Raw genomic sequence first — 12,269 nt, 5'->3', positions numbered from 1 at the left:
GTTTTCCTTATCGGATGGCCAGCACTGTTCGGACACATCGGGCTGTCAGCACGGTTAACAAAAGGCGGCATCGTTAGGCAGCGAATTGCGATGACTGAATACACGGTCAGAAGCAAAGTTCAATCCTCGGAAGAAACCAGAACAGATGGGAACTCGATCCAGAATCTCTAGGCGGGTTGCCACTCCCAGGCACAGCGTAAAAAGTTGGTCAACTGAGTTATGGAGGTTAGGCGATTGATGTAAGTTACACTTTTGACCGGAACATCAACACATCGGCTTCCACCATCTTGACTTCTGCGATGAAGGGAAGTCGGGCATTGTCCTTGGATATCTCGATATCCCGGTAAGGGACTGTCGGAAGTGTATAGCCAAACTGAACACCGACTTTTTCAGGAAATTAGATGGTGTGGGACGATATCATTCGGTCCATCGTTCCAGCGACAGGCACTCGCCACCCCGTCAGAATCGTACCAACGTGACATGATTCCTGGAGCTCAAGTGGCAAAGCGGATCGGCTACGAGGTCATCGAGAGGATCCCTCTCAAGTATTTAAATGTGACCCGCCATCCGTTTCTCATCCTCCCCACTAGTGAATCCCTCTCTCTCTCTCTTACGTTCTCGTCCCTTCTCTCCCCTCCGTACCACACGTCCCTTTCTCTAATATGCGACTAGTAACATTGTTGGTTCCCATTACTCTTATTTCCTCTATTGCTGCATTACCAGTACGCACAAACGCTCTTGTTGACTTTTTCAAGAATGCCATATTGACTAACTTGCTTCGTAGGCCATCATACCCGAGACTTCTCGGGATAATACTGCTCCCCGCGGGTTTGGAAGGTCACCTGGTTGGCGCCGTGTAGAGTCGAAAATACAAGGTCCTCCTGGACCCAGCTGGAGGACGGTGCAACCAGCTCAACCAGAGGAACCTGTGGATCCCGAGGTCGACTTGATCGATGCACGTCGAGGAGGGCCCGACTGGCGACGCGCACAAGCCGGTCGAGGTGGCCCTGACTGGAGAAAACCGACCCCGCCGCCAGTTGGCTCTCTATCGGGGGAGAGCCTTGATTAATCCGTCCTGAAAGGTCTGCTTCAAACCACATCACTGCATTCTCGCTGTCGCTTTCAAAGCATAATCCCTCCTATGTGAGTTTTCTCAGTGGAGCCGGTTCTAAGTGACAAGCTAATCGCGATGGGTTGTACAGTTTCTTGGGCATAAATCTAATCGTCTGTCTTCATGGTCTATTATTTGGATGGTGGATGGCTTTATTAGTCGCTTTGCTTGGATCTCCCATTCGTCATATCACTACAATTCTCGCCATCTCTTTCGGCCTTTCAAAACCACGCTCCTTGCTTCGATTCCGCTTGCATTCGCTTGTGCATAATTTTGGTCATCTTGCTAACGATTTACGACGACCGGTCGAGTTTCATGCCCGTATGCGTCTATGTCTATGGATTCCCGCTATCCCCTTGCTTCGTCGAACCCCTGGTACTAGTCCCTCGGAACTACACTCTCTATCAGTGATGCTGTTTACACTAGTAGTAATCGTTACGAACTGCTATGGACTACCGGTCACTCAATTACATGGACATTGTTGGCGCCTGATTACCGTCTTTTTGTCCATTTCACGTCAATCCCTTCTCCTACTTAAGCCAGGTACGACTCGGACGCTCAGGCAGGGGAGGGCAACACGTGGTGTCACGCTGGCACGTGAGCGTGACAACGCGAGATTGTGACTGCAATCTTCGAAGCCGCTTTGCACGGTTCCTCTTCATCCTCCACGACCGCCCATCACAGTCCACAATGGCCGCCAACTTTGGGCAAAGCTCAGAAGACGCTGTTCTCGAGGAGCGAAGCAGGGTCTTCAAGAATTTCTTGACCGAGGGCTCTGAACTCTATAACTACCAGGATGAAATTCTGCGGATGCTTCGCGAGGACAGGACGCGGCTAATTATCAATATCGACGACCTGCGCGACTTCAACCGCGAATACGCGAACGGACTCCTCAAACAGCCGACAGAATATTTTCCAGCTATCGAGGATGCCTTGTCCCAGATCGTCAAGGACGTTCACAATACGGAGAAGCACGCGATTGAAGGCAAAACCTATCACGTCGGGTTCAGCGGGTCATTTGGTGACCACCACGTCAGCCCTCGAACCTTGAACTCTGGCCACCTAGGGAAGATGATTTGCCTTGAAGGCATTATCACAAGATGTTCCCTTGTACGGCCAAAGATGCTCAGATCCGTCCACTACTGCCCGCAAACCCAAAACTTCCATGCAAGGGAATACCGCGACGCTACGACTTCAAACTCCAACTTGCCACCGACAACATCGATTACCCCTCAAACAGACGAAGATGGAAATCCTTTGGAGACCGAGTACGGGTTGTGCACATTCAGGGATCATCAGCGCATCAGCATCCAGGAGATGCCTGAGCGCGCTCCACCAGGCCAACTTCCGCGCAGCACAGACATCATCTTAGACGATGATCTCGTCGATAAATGCAAGCCTGGGGATCGAATCCAGCTAGTAGGAGTCTATCGGAGCGTCGGAGGAGGGGCTAGCGGTGCCTTCAAGTGAGCCTTTTTGCTGCCAAATTGCAATCATTCGTACTAACTTTCGCGCAGGTCACTTTTGCTCGCCAACAACATCAACCTTCTGTCCTCAAAAATCGGAGGCGGAATTGCCCAGACACCCCTGACGGATATTGACATCCGTACAATTAACCAGCTAGCGAAGAAGTCCAACATCTTCAACTTGCTTTCTGAATCGCTGGCACCCTCGATCTTCGGTCACGAACAAATCAAGCAGGCAATTCTCCTTCTCTTACTGGGCGGTGCGGAGAAGAACCTACCCAATGGAACGCACATTCGTGGTGACATTAACTTGCTGATGGTTGGCGATCCTTCGACTGCCAAATCGCAACTTTTGCGTTTTGTGTTGGGGACTGCTCCTCTGGCGATCGCCACTACCGGTCGAGGTAGTTCGGGCGTCGGTTTGACAGCTGCCGTCACTACCGACAAGGAAACAGGCGAACGGCGACTGGAAGCAGGCGCGATGGTTCTTGCCGACCGTGGAGTTGTTTGCATCGACGAGTTCGACAAAATGTCCGACATCGACAGAGTAGCGATCCATGAAGTCATGGAACAGCAAACGGTCACAATCGCTAAGGCTGGTATTCACACTAGCTTAAACGCGCGGTGCAGCGTTGTTGCGGCGGCGAATCCCATCTATGGCCAGGTGAGTTTCGGTTTGCTTTTTGTGGCGACAAAGTAATTGGCGCTAAACAAACTCACAGTACGACATTCATAAAGATCCCCACAAGAACATCGCACTTCCCGATTCTTTGCTTTCTCGATTCGATCTTCTCTTCATCGTAACTGATGATGTAGAAGAGACGAAAGACCGCATGATCGCAGACCACGTTCTTCGGATGCATCGTTACTTGCCCCCTGGCGTTGAAGAAGGGACGCCATGCCACGACAACCTTTCCCAACCCCTTTCCATGGAGGGACCCAATGTGGCCGCCGAGGTTGAGGCGGTGGAGACCAGTCCTTACGAGAAGTTCGACCCTCTGCTTCACATGGGTTTGGCCCAGGCAGGTCGCGAGCGAGAGACGCGTAGCAGTAAGAAAAATAAGAAAAAGGAAATCCTCAGCATAGCGTTCGTCAAGAAGTACATCCAGTATGCCAAGAGCAAGCCGGCCCCTGTCCTCACAAAAGGCGCGGCAGACTACATCGTCCAGGTCTACGCAACCCTAAGGAACGAAGACATGGAAGGTACCAAGAAGGTAAGACTGCATCAACCACTCTCTACGTTAGATGAACCATCGCAATTAACCCAACCCTCTTTTCTCTCTTTAAGACTTCACCTTTAACGGCTCGTACACTGGAAACTCTTATTCGTCTCGCCACCGCGCATGCAAAAGCTCGATTGTCAACCAAGGTTGAAGAGCGAGATGCGATCAAGGCTGAGGAGATTATGCGGTTTGCCTTGTTCAGGCAGGTGCCTAAGCGCCAGCGACGAAAGAAGCGAAAGCTCAACCACGGTGGTGTTCGAAAACGCACGGACGGAGACGCGGAGGGCAGCAGTGACGAGGGAGAGAGCGAATCGGAGGATGAGAACGAAAATGTTGACCAAAGGATGAGCATGCCACCCGCTGCTTCTGGCGCTGGTGCGGCTAAATCCCCTCCTCCCCAAGACCCCATTTGGGGCGACGAGACCCAAGACGTCACCATGCACGAAGAAGAGAGCCAGCAGTCTACTGTCGTGGCGTCTACTCCCGCGGAAGGTGGTCAGAATAAGCAAGAACGGTAAGTCCTTTTCCGTCCATTTCTTGACTATGAAATTCATAGATGTTTCTAGACTGCAATTCTTCCGCTCGAGAATGGCCCATGTCTTCAGCACAGTCATGCAAGACGAAGAATCCATGTTCCTCAAGGACATCCTCACTCATATCAATCAAGGGCTTCCCGCAGAGTCACTGTTTGGCACCGGAGAAGCTACCGAGCTTTGCCAGATTATGGGGGATAATGATGAGTTGATGATTAGTGAAGGTATCGTTTACAAAGTGTAATCTTCGTTCTCAAGGCGCTCGCTTTGAGTCGTTCTTGTGCTACTCGTGCTTTGTTCACTCAGTCACTCTTCTTTCCCTTGCCTGTCTATCGACCTTGGATCGTCATTGTGCCTGTACCATCGCTTTCGTTTCGTCTGTATGCTTTCTGACCCAAGTTGTAGCTCCGTTGTATCTAATTTCCGTGTAGTATTATACCCTGTAATGACCGCTCGCTTATGTACATGACGCGTCCGAGAAAAAGCGTTTTTCACGTTGAGGATGGATTTTTCCGAGAGAAGGCAAGTCAGATTACCTTTTGGTTTAGGGGCTGGCGAAACGTTTATCGGCTCGAACGTTGCTCGGTCTCTCGGGCTGCGCAGAAGGAATTTAAAAGAGTGGTAAATCTGTAAACTTGGTACTGTCAGCCGAGTTCGACCGTGAGCCAAGCATATTGAAAGTACGAAATCTTCGGAAGATGAGCACGGTTCGCGAGTAGAGAAGGGGCTGAGGGGAGGAGAGCTACTATATACATGTGCGAAGTTGATATAATGGAAGACTTTTTGAGCGAGCGCGTCAAGTAAGCTAGTTGGCTATACACCACATGCTAAACTACTTTTTACTTCTTCTGCCTCTTCTTAGATGCTTGCGCTTTTGCCTTCCTCCCGCACAATACTTAGAGAGAGGACGTGCGACGGTATCGGGCATTTTCTAGGGATGTTCTGCGAGGGTACGTACAGTTTCGCGCATCTCCCCATGTTCCGGCTATTACATACAGCACTCCCAGTCGATCCATGCAATCAAAAAGGGAAGGTGTACTTCCTTCCCTTTGAAGTTTCTCCGCGAATCCTATCCACGAGCCTTTGAACCAAACCACACTACCCGAAACTTCAGAATCTAAAGCAGGTAAAATGTGCATTATCGGTGACACGGAACGAAAAAAGTGGTTGATTGTACAGATACAGCAGCAGCATCGAAGTATAGAGCCTGGAGAAAGAGCGAGTAGAATGGCGAAAGCTTTTATTTTCAGTTTCAATAGTCCATGAATGAGGAAGGATGATCGTCTAAGCTCCCAACGGTTGGAGTTCGAGGTCGGCAGGGTCGGTCGGAACGGAGAGCACACGGAGGGTGTTGGTGTGGCCCAAGCCGCCTTTCCAGCCTTGCACGGCGATGACGGTTGAACCGGGGGTGATGAGGTGCAGAGCCAAGGCGTTGCGGAGACCATACCGGATACGGTTGTCGACCTAGGGAAGGCGTCAGGAAAAGTGGGATGGGTGGGATGAGAGTAAAGCTTACATCAGTCTGCCATTGGTGAGCCTCGATGCCGCGAGGCTCGGGGTACCAGAATGGATAGCAGCCACGGTGCAAGTGGATTTGCCTTGCCGTTTGTTGGTTGCGGGTGACTGGAAGGGACGGTCAGAGATAGTCGCACATACGAGGGATTGGCATACCGGTGATGATGGGCACAGAGGGCTTGTACTTGGATACCAGGCGGGCAGTGTTACCGCTGGTGGAGAGGACAAGGATGGCCTTGGCACCCTGCTCACTGGCAGCGGCGACAGCAGCGATAGCGACGGTCTCGGCGGTAGCAGTGGGTCGGGGTTGGATGGCACGGATGTCGTCGAAGAGGGGAGGGTAGCAGATGGAGGATTCGGCGAGGAGGCAGGTCTCGGCCATCATCAACACTGAAGGAGATGTGAGAGGAGTAATAGACACGACAAGGTAGAAAACATACCTGATTGGATGGGGTAGTTGCCTTTGGCGGTCTCACCGGACAACATGACGCAGTCAGCACCATCAAGGACAGCGTTGGCAACATCGCTGACTTCGGCACGAGTGGGTCGAGGGTTGTACGTCATGGACTAAGACCAACGTTAGCTGGTGGCACAATGACATGAAGGAGGTAGGCGTACCTCGAGCATCTGAGTAGCAACAATGACAGGCTTGCCGACAATGTTGCACTTGGCAATCATCATCTTTTGGGCAAGGAAGACCTGGCTGGCAGGGATTTCGATACCAAGGTCACCACGGGCGACCATGACACCATCAGCCTCCTTGAGGATTTCGTCAAAGTTGGCGACACCCTGCTCGTTCTCAATCTTGACGATGATCTTGATGTTGGCACCGTCAGGACCGAGGACAGTTCGGATGTCCTGGACGTCTTCAGCCTTGCGGATAAACGAGGCAAAGATCATGTCAACGCCATTCTTGACACCAAACTCAAGATCCTTCTTGTCCTTCTCGGAGAGAGCAGGCAAGTCGACGTCGGTCTTGGGGAGGTTGACACCCTTTCGGGAAGAGATGTTTCCACTGTTCAAGGCGCGGACATGGATGTTCTTGCCATCGACGGAGAGGACGAGGAGGGAGAGGATACCGTCGTCGACATAGATCAACTTTCCGGGTGCGGTCACCTTGGGGAGGTTGGCCTAGGGGTAATGTGGGTGAGACGGAGGGCCATAGGAGCAAACCGGAGAGAACACACATAGTCGACATACATAACCTGGCTGTCGCAGGCTTCGGCGTACCGTTCATCCGTCGAAACGATGAATTCCTGGCCGGCGGAGACGGGCCACTATAATCACAAGAAAGTGTGAGCGGAAGCAATATTATATATAGCAGTTGGGCTGCAAGATCGGAGTGACGTACGTCCTTCCCCTCCTTGGTCACGCCAGTGCGGATCTCTGGTCCTTTCTGAGGTGCGTTTCAGTATTTGGAGTGGCTGGAGAGCCGAAGGAACATACGGTGTCAAGGGCGATGGCGATGGGACGGCCCTTGGGATCGTCTAGATTTCGACGTTGAGCACTGATGGGGTTTACGAGAGCGATAAATGAGGTGCGTACTCGCTTGGACGGCTCTGGTGTTATCAATGACGCTCTGGTGGTACTCGTAGGAACCATGGGAGAAGTTCATGCGCACTAGACAAAGACTCAGGGGCGGACTATGGATCTTTGACGACGACAATTACCGATGTTGACACCGGCGCGGACGAGCTCAGTAAGCTTCTCGACAGTGTTGACCTTGGGGCCTAGGACGCAGCATAAACGACGAGTCAAGGAAGATGGCGGTCGCTGGACGCACCGATAGTCGCGATGATGGAGGTCTGACGTTGCGCGCGTTCATTACTGATTTTGTCTAGAGGGCGAAAAAAGAAGAGATACCTTGCGCAAGAACTTTGTTGTCTCTGTTGGGGTGACAGTGTTGAGGCTGAGCTCCGAGTTCCACTCGAGCTGAGAACGGACGCCATCGACGGGATACATTTTTTTCGAAAGGAAGTTGGGTGTGCAGAGGACAGTCTGGAAAATGATTATGATGTGTCCCTTTAAGTGGCGGAGTTTTGCACAAGCCTCGGCAACGCCCCACGACTCGTCTCTTATCAGAGATATCAGCCAAATCCAACGTGCGACCCTTAAATTTAGCCTTCGTCCCTCGTTCCTTCACAATCCTGTCCAATGACATTCTCCTTTATCACAATACACTTGAGATATGTACTAATTTAGAGCCTCGAAACACCGCACAGAACGTCTCACTGGCCACCGAGCAGAGGCCAGAAATCCCACGATTGATCGCAGACAGACGATCGTCCAAGCCGTGTTCAACTGGTTCTTTCGCGATCAATGCCGTCGAACGCGCACCCTGGCCTCTCCAGGCTCAAATCCACCTCGACCTCGACCAAAACTCGCCTCGTTCTACGCGATCTTACCCCGCTTCCAACCACCATCTACTCGGAGAAGGCCAAATACCCTGCTCAATCACGTCTGCGACGCCCAAAGTGGTCGTTCCAGTTTCCTCTGCCCAGGGTGCTGAGAGGTCGGACATTACGTCTTTGTTGGCTCAACTTTCGGCATCTGCACCGATTCTCCGTGCAACGCTTCGGGATTAGCCTCGGGGCCACAACACCGCGCGGCGCCCTTATCTTTTCTCTCCTCGGTTTCTCCTTTCTCTGTCTTGTTCTCTCTTTCTTCGGAGTTACTCCATTGTCTGCAATACAACTGCCTACAATCATAGTAGGCCCCCCACCAACCCTAATCTACCAACGTGAAGACCTACAACGAATATGGGAATGGGAGGTAAAGAGTGGCCACTATCCCCATCGTCAAACCAGTGCGTATCTATTCGCCCCAATGTAATTTCTGATCGAATGCGATTGTTGACATGATGACATTCTGCCCGTTTTATCCCCAGTTCCCAAATCCATAAAGATGCCCAATTTTTTGGAAAACCCAGCATTGCCTCCGAGTCGGATAGGTGTTCCTATTACGCCGAGTTATGATGGAGGTGTGCCAACGCGAGGGGCAGGTCCCAAGCGAATATACCTAGATATGACTCGCAAACCACCGAATGTCGCGTACCCACACCGTCCCCTGCCAGGGAGCGTGGCTGATTTGGACATCATCATGGAACATTGTGACTTTTCGCGGGGTAAAGTGAGATCATCATTCTTGAATGAAATCAACAGTAGTGGCTGATCATTCCAGTATGTAAGGGATTGCTTGGAAGTGTTACGCGTTGGAGGAGGGCTGGATAACGGACGACGAACGCGTCGGGGAAGAATGGATGATTGGAGATATCTTTACATCGAAGATTCGCCTATAGCCGCTTCACAGGATCAAACCGTTCTCGAGGCTCCTGTTTCACGTCTTCACGTTGGACATGACGACGACTCCGATCCTAACGAAGGATTGAGGAAGAAACGTGGGGTCCCATGGGAAGTTCCTCCGATCCGACTACCTCCCATTTCCCCTCCCAAGGCAGCTTCGACTTCGTGCGATCCGGATCGACCCCGTCTCTTTCACATGTTCTGGGCAGGTCCCTTCACAGACAAACCATACGTCTCGCTTCTCTCTTTCCTCTTCACACAGAACCTCGGGATGCACCATGCACCTGGTCAACGGGAAAGGACTTGCCGACCACAGATTTGGTTATGGATCAATCCTAGGCCTGCAGCTGCGGCTCTCCCCAACCCAGATGCGACTCGTCAAATGGAGGACGAGCTAAAGTCAAATCCGTGGTCTGCTCCATTCTTGCACCAGCGCTTCAAAGACGTCATCCAATTCAAGCTTTGGAACACGACTGCGCAATTCGATTCTGTGCCCGAGTTGAAAGACGAATGGAGGGGTAGGGAATGGTTCTACTCGGCAGGAAAGAAGATTGCTAGTACCAAAAAGTCCCAGGGAAAGGAAAGGGCGGGTAGCACTTCCTCCTCCACCTATGACCGACTCTCTGTAATCCTCTCGGACACTGCGCGTTTCATCCTATGCCACCGTTTCGGCGGGATCTACCTCGATGCGGACACCCTCTTCCTCCGGGACTACACCGAACTTCTCAACCAGCCTTCCGCATTCGCCTATCGGTGGTCCCGCCTCCCTCTCTACAACACTGCCGTTCTCAAACTTAATAAAGGGAGTGCCCTGGGGAAGATGATCATCAAGACGGCCGTGAAGAACGGGATGGATTTTCACCCGATGAGTGTGGCGAGGTATTTGAAGGATGCGGGGATGCAGAGGTTACTGGTGCGGTTGCCGGATGCGATGTTTGATTCGGCGTGGTTAAATGCTGAAGAGTACCAGATCGAGAGGCCCCCTATGCCATACTTCACCAGGTGGGTGGACCCTACCTTTTGTGTCCTTCCGAGAGCTGACGTTATCTTAGCTTTGAACAGTTCTTCGAAACACCTGTTAAAGAGAGCGCTGTCCCTCAGGCTGTTGGGTTTGATGGCTTCTTCAAGGGCGCGTATTCGTATCACTTTCACAACTTTTGGTGAGTTTCGTTGTCCTTTAACTTCCCTTAGGCCATCGTTTGTAGACTTCTGACACTGCGGGGCACATGACCCACTCCCTTGAACTAAATCTCACATCGTTGTTATTTGCTTGCAGGTGGAAGCCTTTCGATCCGGTGCGCAATTTCCCGGACTTGGGCCCTCGATTCGAGGAGCCGGAGAGGAAGGCTCGGGCTGCTATGCGGAGAGGGAAAGGCACGGAAGATATGGCTGACGATATGATTGACATTGACGTAGATGAACGCGACCTGTCCTGGGCCACGGTGCTGAAGAGAACATTCGAGGCGTATGTGAGAGGAGAAAGACCTAACATGTATGGGGAGTGGTTGGACTGGGGAGAGGAGTAGATCCAGTCCGAAGTATGCAACACCTTCCTGCTAGACCCCGTGTTGGTGAATTGATCTTAGCTGTAGAGTAGATGAATTGCTAGTAATTTCTTTTTTTAACTTTTTTGTTCATCGTTCTGTAGATTCTTGTTAATGTACATATACAGCCTTTTTGTAAATACAGATGAGTGGTCTCCGTTACGGTTTAGATCGTTAGCATTTCCGAATTCGTTGCATGTGGGGTGTCTGGTAGGTCAAGCTTTGCGGTGTATTGATAAGATGAGAAGGTCATCTCCACCGTCCTTGCGCAGCACGGGGAAGGGCATTAATTGCCGTTGGCTCCATTCGACCCATTGGACTTTTGCTGCTGTGCACGGGCAGCGGCAAACTTGGCCTGCGCAGCTTCGACTGTCTCTTTCAAAGACTTGATTACCGCTGGAGGGTCGTCGGCGCCGAAGATGGCTGTCCCTGCCACGATTACATTGCTTCCTATAAATGCGGTGCAGTGTAGTCAGTAAGTGAATCCGCAGTACAAAGTCCAAGACAGATTGTCGCGTGGAAAGGAACAATGGGGGAAATGCTTACCTGCCTCGGCACACACATCGATCGTCTTGGGTCCTACACCGCCATCGACTTCGATATCCTTGTCAGGGAATCGCGCCCGGAGTTCTGAGACTTTAGGAACGCATCTTTCGATAAACTTTTGTCCACCTCGGCCTACATGGTTTCGGGACATATTGAGCCGATGGGATAGGGCTGGGAAGGGAGTGACGGACCTGGGTAGACTGTCATGACGAGGAGCATATCGGCCAGTTGGCCAATTTCATCCGTGATAGCGGTTGAGGGTGTATCGGGTGAGATTGCGACGCCTGCCTTCATGTTTCGTTTGTGGATTTGGTGGATGAGGGCAATAGGGTCGGCTGTGGTATGGGGTTTCGTGGGGTACCCGGAGGAAGTTGAGTAGAGGGTCGAGAAGATATAAACTGTTCGGTACATACAAGTCGCTTCGATGTGGAAGCAGTACATGGCTCCACCCGCATCTGCAATATCGTCGACCCAGCGTTCGGGCTGCGCGACCATCATGTGGCAGTCCATGAAGATGTCCGGGATGCCCTTGCGGACGCAGGAGAGGATCGGTGCGCCTAAAGTAGGTGTAAAACTTTGTCGTTGGTCATTTCCAGAATTTTCGGTTGTAGCAGAGGGTGTACGGACCCATAGTAATATTAGGAACGAAGTGTCTAGTGTATTTTGTTGGTCGTTAGGATATCGTGGAGAGACTTGTGAGGCTAGAAGGCGCACCCGTCCATAACGTCCATATGGAGCCATTCAGCGCCTCCCTTGATCATGCGCTTGCATTCTGCAGTGAGCTGACCAAAGTCAGATGCCAGAACTGACGGAGAAATGATTGCTCGAGGCATTGTAAGGAGGGAATAAGCTTTTTCTCAAAAGTTGAAAGAAACAGGAACAGAGTCGGAAACTTCTCATCGATTAATTAGATTTGTGCTGACGTCATCCGCATCAAAAGACATGCGGGCGCTTGGCAAGGCACTGCCCCAACACAGCAACATCCGAGGCGTCGGATCGAGGTACCGTATTTAATCCAGGTTCTGGCCG

General features: G+C 51.6%; 5 protein-coding genes across 5 annotated transcripts; 3 read left to right on the top strand and 2 right to left on the bottom strand.

Moving 5' to 3' along the window:
- Positions 1-219: 219 nt before the first annotated feature.
- On the top strand, positions 220-1,069 carry CC1G_10285 (hypothetical protein; the record flags this gene model as incomplete). The annotated part of the gene is made up of 4 exons (XM_001828562.2): positions 220-239; positions 402-589; positions 673-722; positions 785-1,069. 4 exons carry the CDS (start codon positions 220-222, stop codon positions 1,067-1,069), a joined length of 543 nt encoding a protein of 180 aa, XP_001828614.2.
- Positions 1,070-1,801: 732 nt separating this feature from the next.
- On the top strand, positions 1,802-4,577 carry CC1G_10284 (ATP dependent DNA helicase; the record flags this gene model as incomplete). The annotated part of the gene is made up of 5 exons (XM_001828561.1): positions 1,802-2,577; positions 2,629-3,241; positions 3,300-3,791; positions 3,866-4,314; positions 4,367-4,577. 5 exons carry the CDS (start codon positions 1,802-1,804, stop codon positions 4,575-4,577), a joined length of 2,541 nt encoding a protein of 846 aa, XP_001828613.1.
- A 907-nt stretch (positions 4,578-5,484) lies between these two features.
- Positions 5,485-7,817, bottom strand: CC1G_10283 (pyruvate kinase). Its single transcript, XM_001828560.2, has 12 exons — positions 7,712-7,817; positions 7,632-7,653; positions 7,519-7,578; positions 7,394-7,468; positions 7,295-7,335; positions 7,200-7,244; positions 7,036-7,125; positions 6,467-6,979; positions 6,289-6,415; positions 6,005-6,238; positions 5,850-5,956; positions 5,485-5,797 (listed from the first exon to the last, which is right to left on the bottom strand). The coding sequence occupies exons 1-12, from the start codon at positions 7,808-7,810 to the stop codon at positions 5,618-5,620; spliced, it is 1,593 nt and encodes a 530-aa protein (XP_001828612.1). The 5' UTR covers positions 7,811-7,817; the 3' UTR covers positions 5,485-5,617.
- A 350-nt stretch (positions 7,818-8,167) lies between these two features.
- Positions 8,168-10,676, top strand: CC1G_10282 (snoRNA binding protein; the record flags this gene model as incomplete). Its single annotated transcript, XM_001828559.2, has 6 exons — positions 8,168-8,360; positions 8,562-8,654; positions 8,736-8,977; positions 9,029-10,152; positions 10,203-10,310; positions 10,427-10,676. 6 exons carry the CDS (start codon positions 8,168-8,170, stop codon positions 10,674-10,676), a joined length of 2,010 nt encoding a protein of 669 aa, XP_001828611.2.
- A 244-nt stretch (positions 10,677-10,920) lies between these two features.
- Positions 10,921-12,091, bottom strand: CC1G_10281 (ribulose-phosphate 3-epimerase). The gene is made up of 6 exons (XM_001828558.2): positions 11,955-12,091; positions 11,868-11,893; positions 11,654-11,797; positions 11,432-11,575; positions 11,241-11,372; positions 10,921-11,144 (listed from the first exon to the last, which is right to left on the bottom strand). Exons 1-6 carry the CDS (start codon positions 12,071-12,073, stop codon positions 10,981-10,983), a joined length of 729 nt encoding a protein of 242 aa, XP_001828610.2. The 5' UTR covers positions 12,074-12,091; the 3' UTR covers positions 10,921-10,980.
- Between the last annotated feature and the right edge of the window lie 178 nt (positions 12,092-12,269).

The sequence above is a fragment of the Coprinopsis cinerea genome (genome assembly GCF_000182895.1).
Source record: "Coprinopsis cinerea okayama7#130 chromosome 1 map unlocalized cont3.1, whole genome shotgun sequence".
Classification (NCBI taxonomy): domain Eukaryota; kingdom Fungi; phylum Basidiomycota; class Agaricomycetes; order Agaricales; family Psathyrellaceae; genus Coprinopsis; species Coprinopsis cinerea.
Note: the sequence above shows the minus strand (reverse complement) of the source record. Positions and strands in the feature narration are given on the sequence as shown.

What these genes read in the sequence shown, in the direction of transcription:
- CC1G_10283 (XM_001828560.2), bottom strand. Translation starts at nt 7,810, where the DNA reads ATGTATCCCGTCGATGGCGTCCGTTCTCAGCTCGAGTGGAACTCGGAG. An exon ending in CACCAGAGCCGTCCAAGCGA is followed by an intron (nt 7,336 to 7,393) that starts GTACGCACCTCA and finishes GTCGAAATCTAG; the next exon opens with ACGATCCCAAGGGCCGTCCC. An exon ending in TCGCCATCGCCCTTGACACC is followed by an intron (nt 7,245 to 7,294) that starts GTATGTTCCTTC and finishes AACGCACCTCAG; the next exon opens with AAAGGACCAGAGATCCGCAC.
- CC1G_10281 (XM_001828558.2), bottom strand. Translation starts at nt 12,073, where the DNA reads ATGCCTCGAGCAATCATTTCTCCGTCAGTTCTGGCATCTGACTTTGGT. An exon ending in CGTTCCTAATATTACTATGG is followed by an intron (nt 11,798 to 11,867) that starts GTCCGTACACCC and finishes CACCTACTTTAG; the next exon opens with GCGCACCGATCCTCTCCTGC. An exon ending in CGTCATGACAGTCTACCCAG is followed by an intron (nt 11,373 to 11,431) that starts GTCCGTCACTCC and finishes GAAACCATGTAG; the next exon opens with GCCGAGGTGGACAAAAGTTT.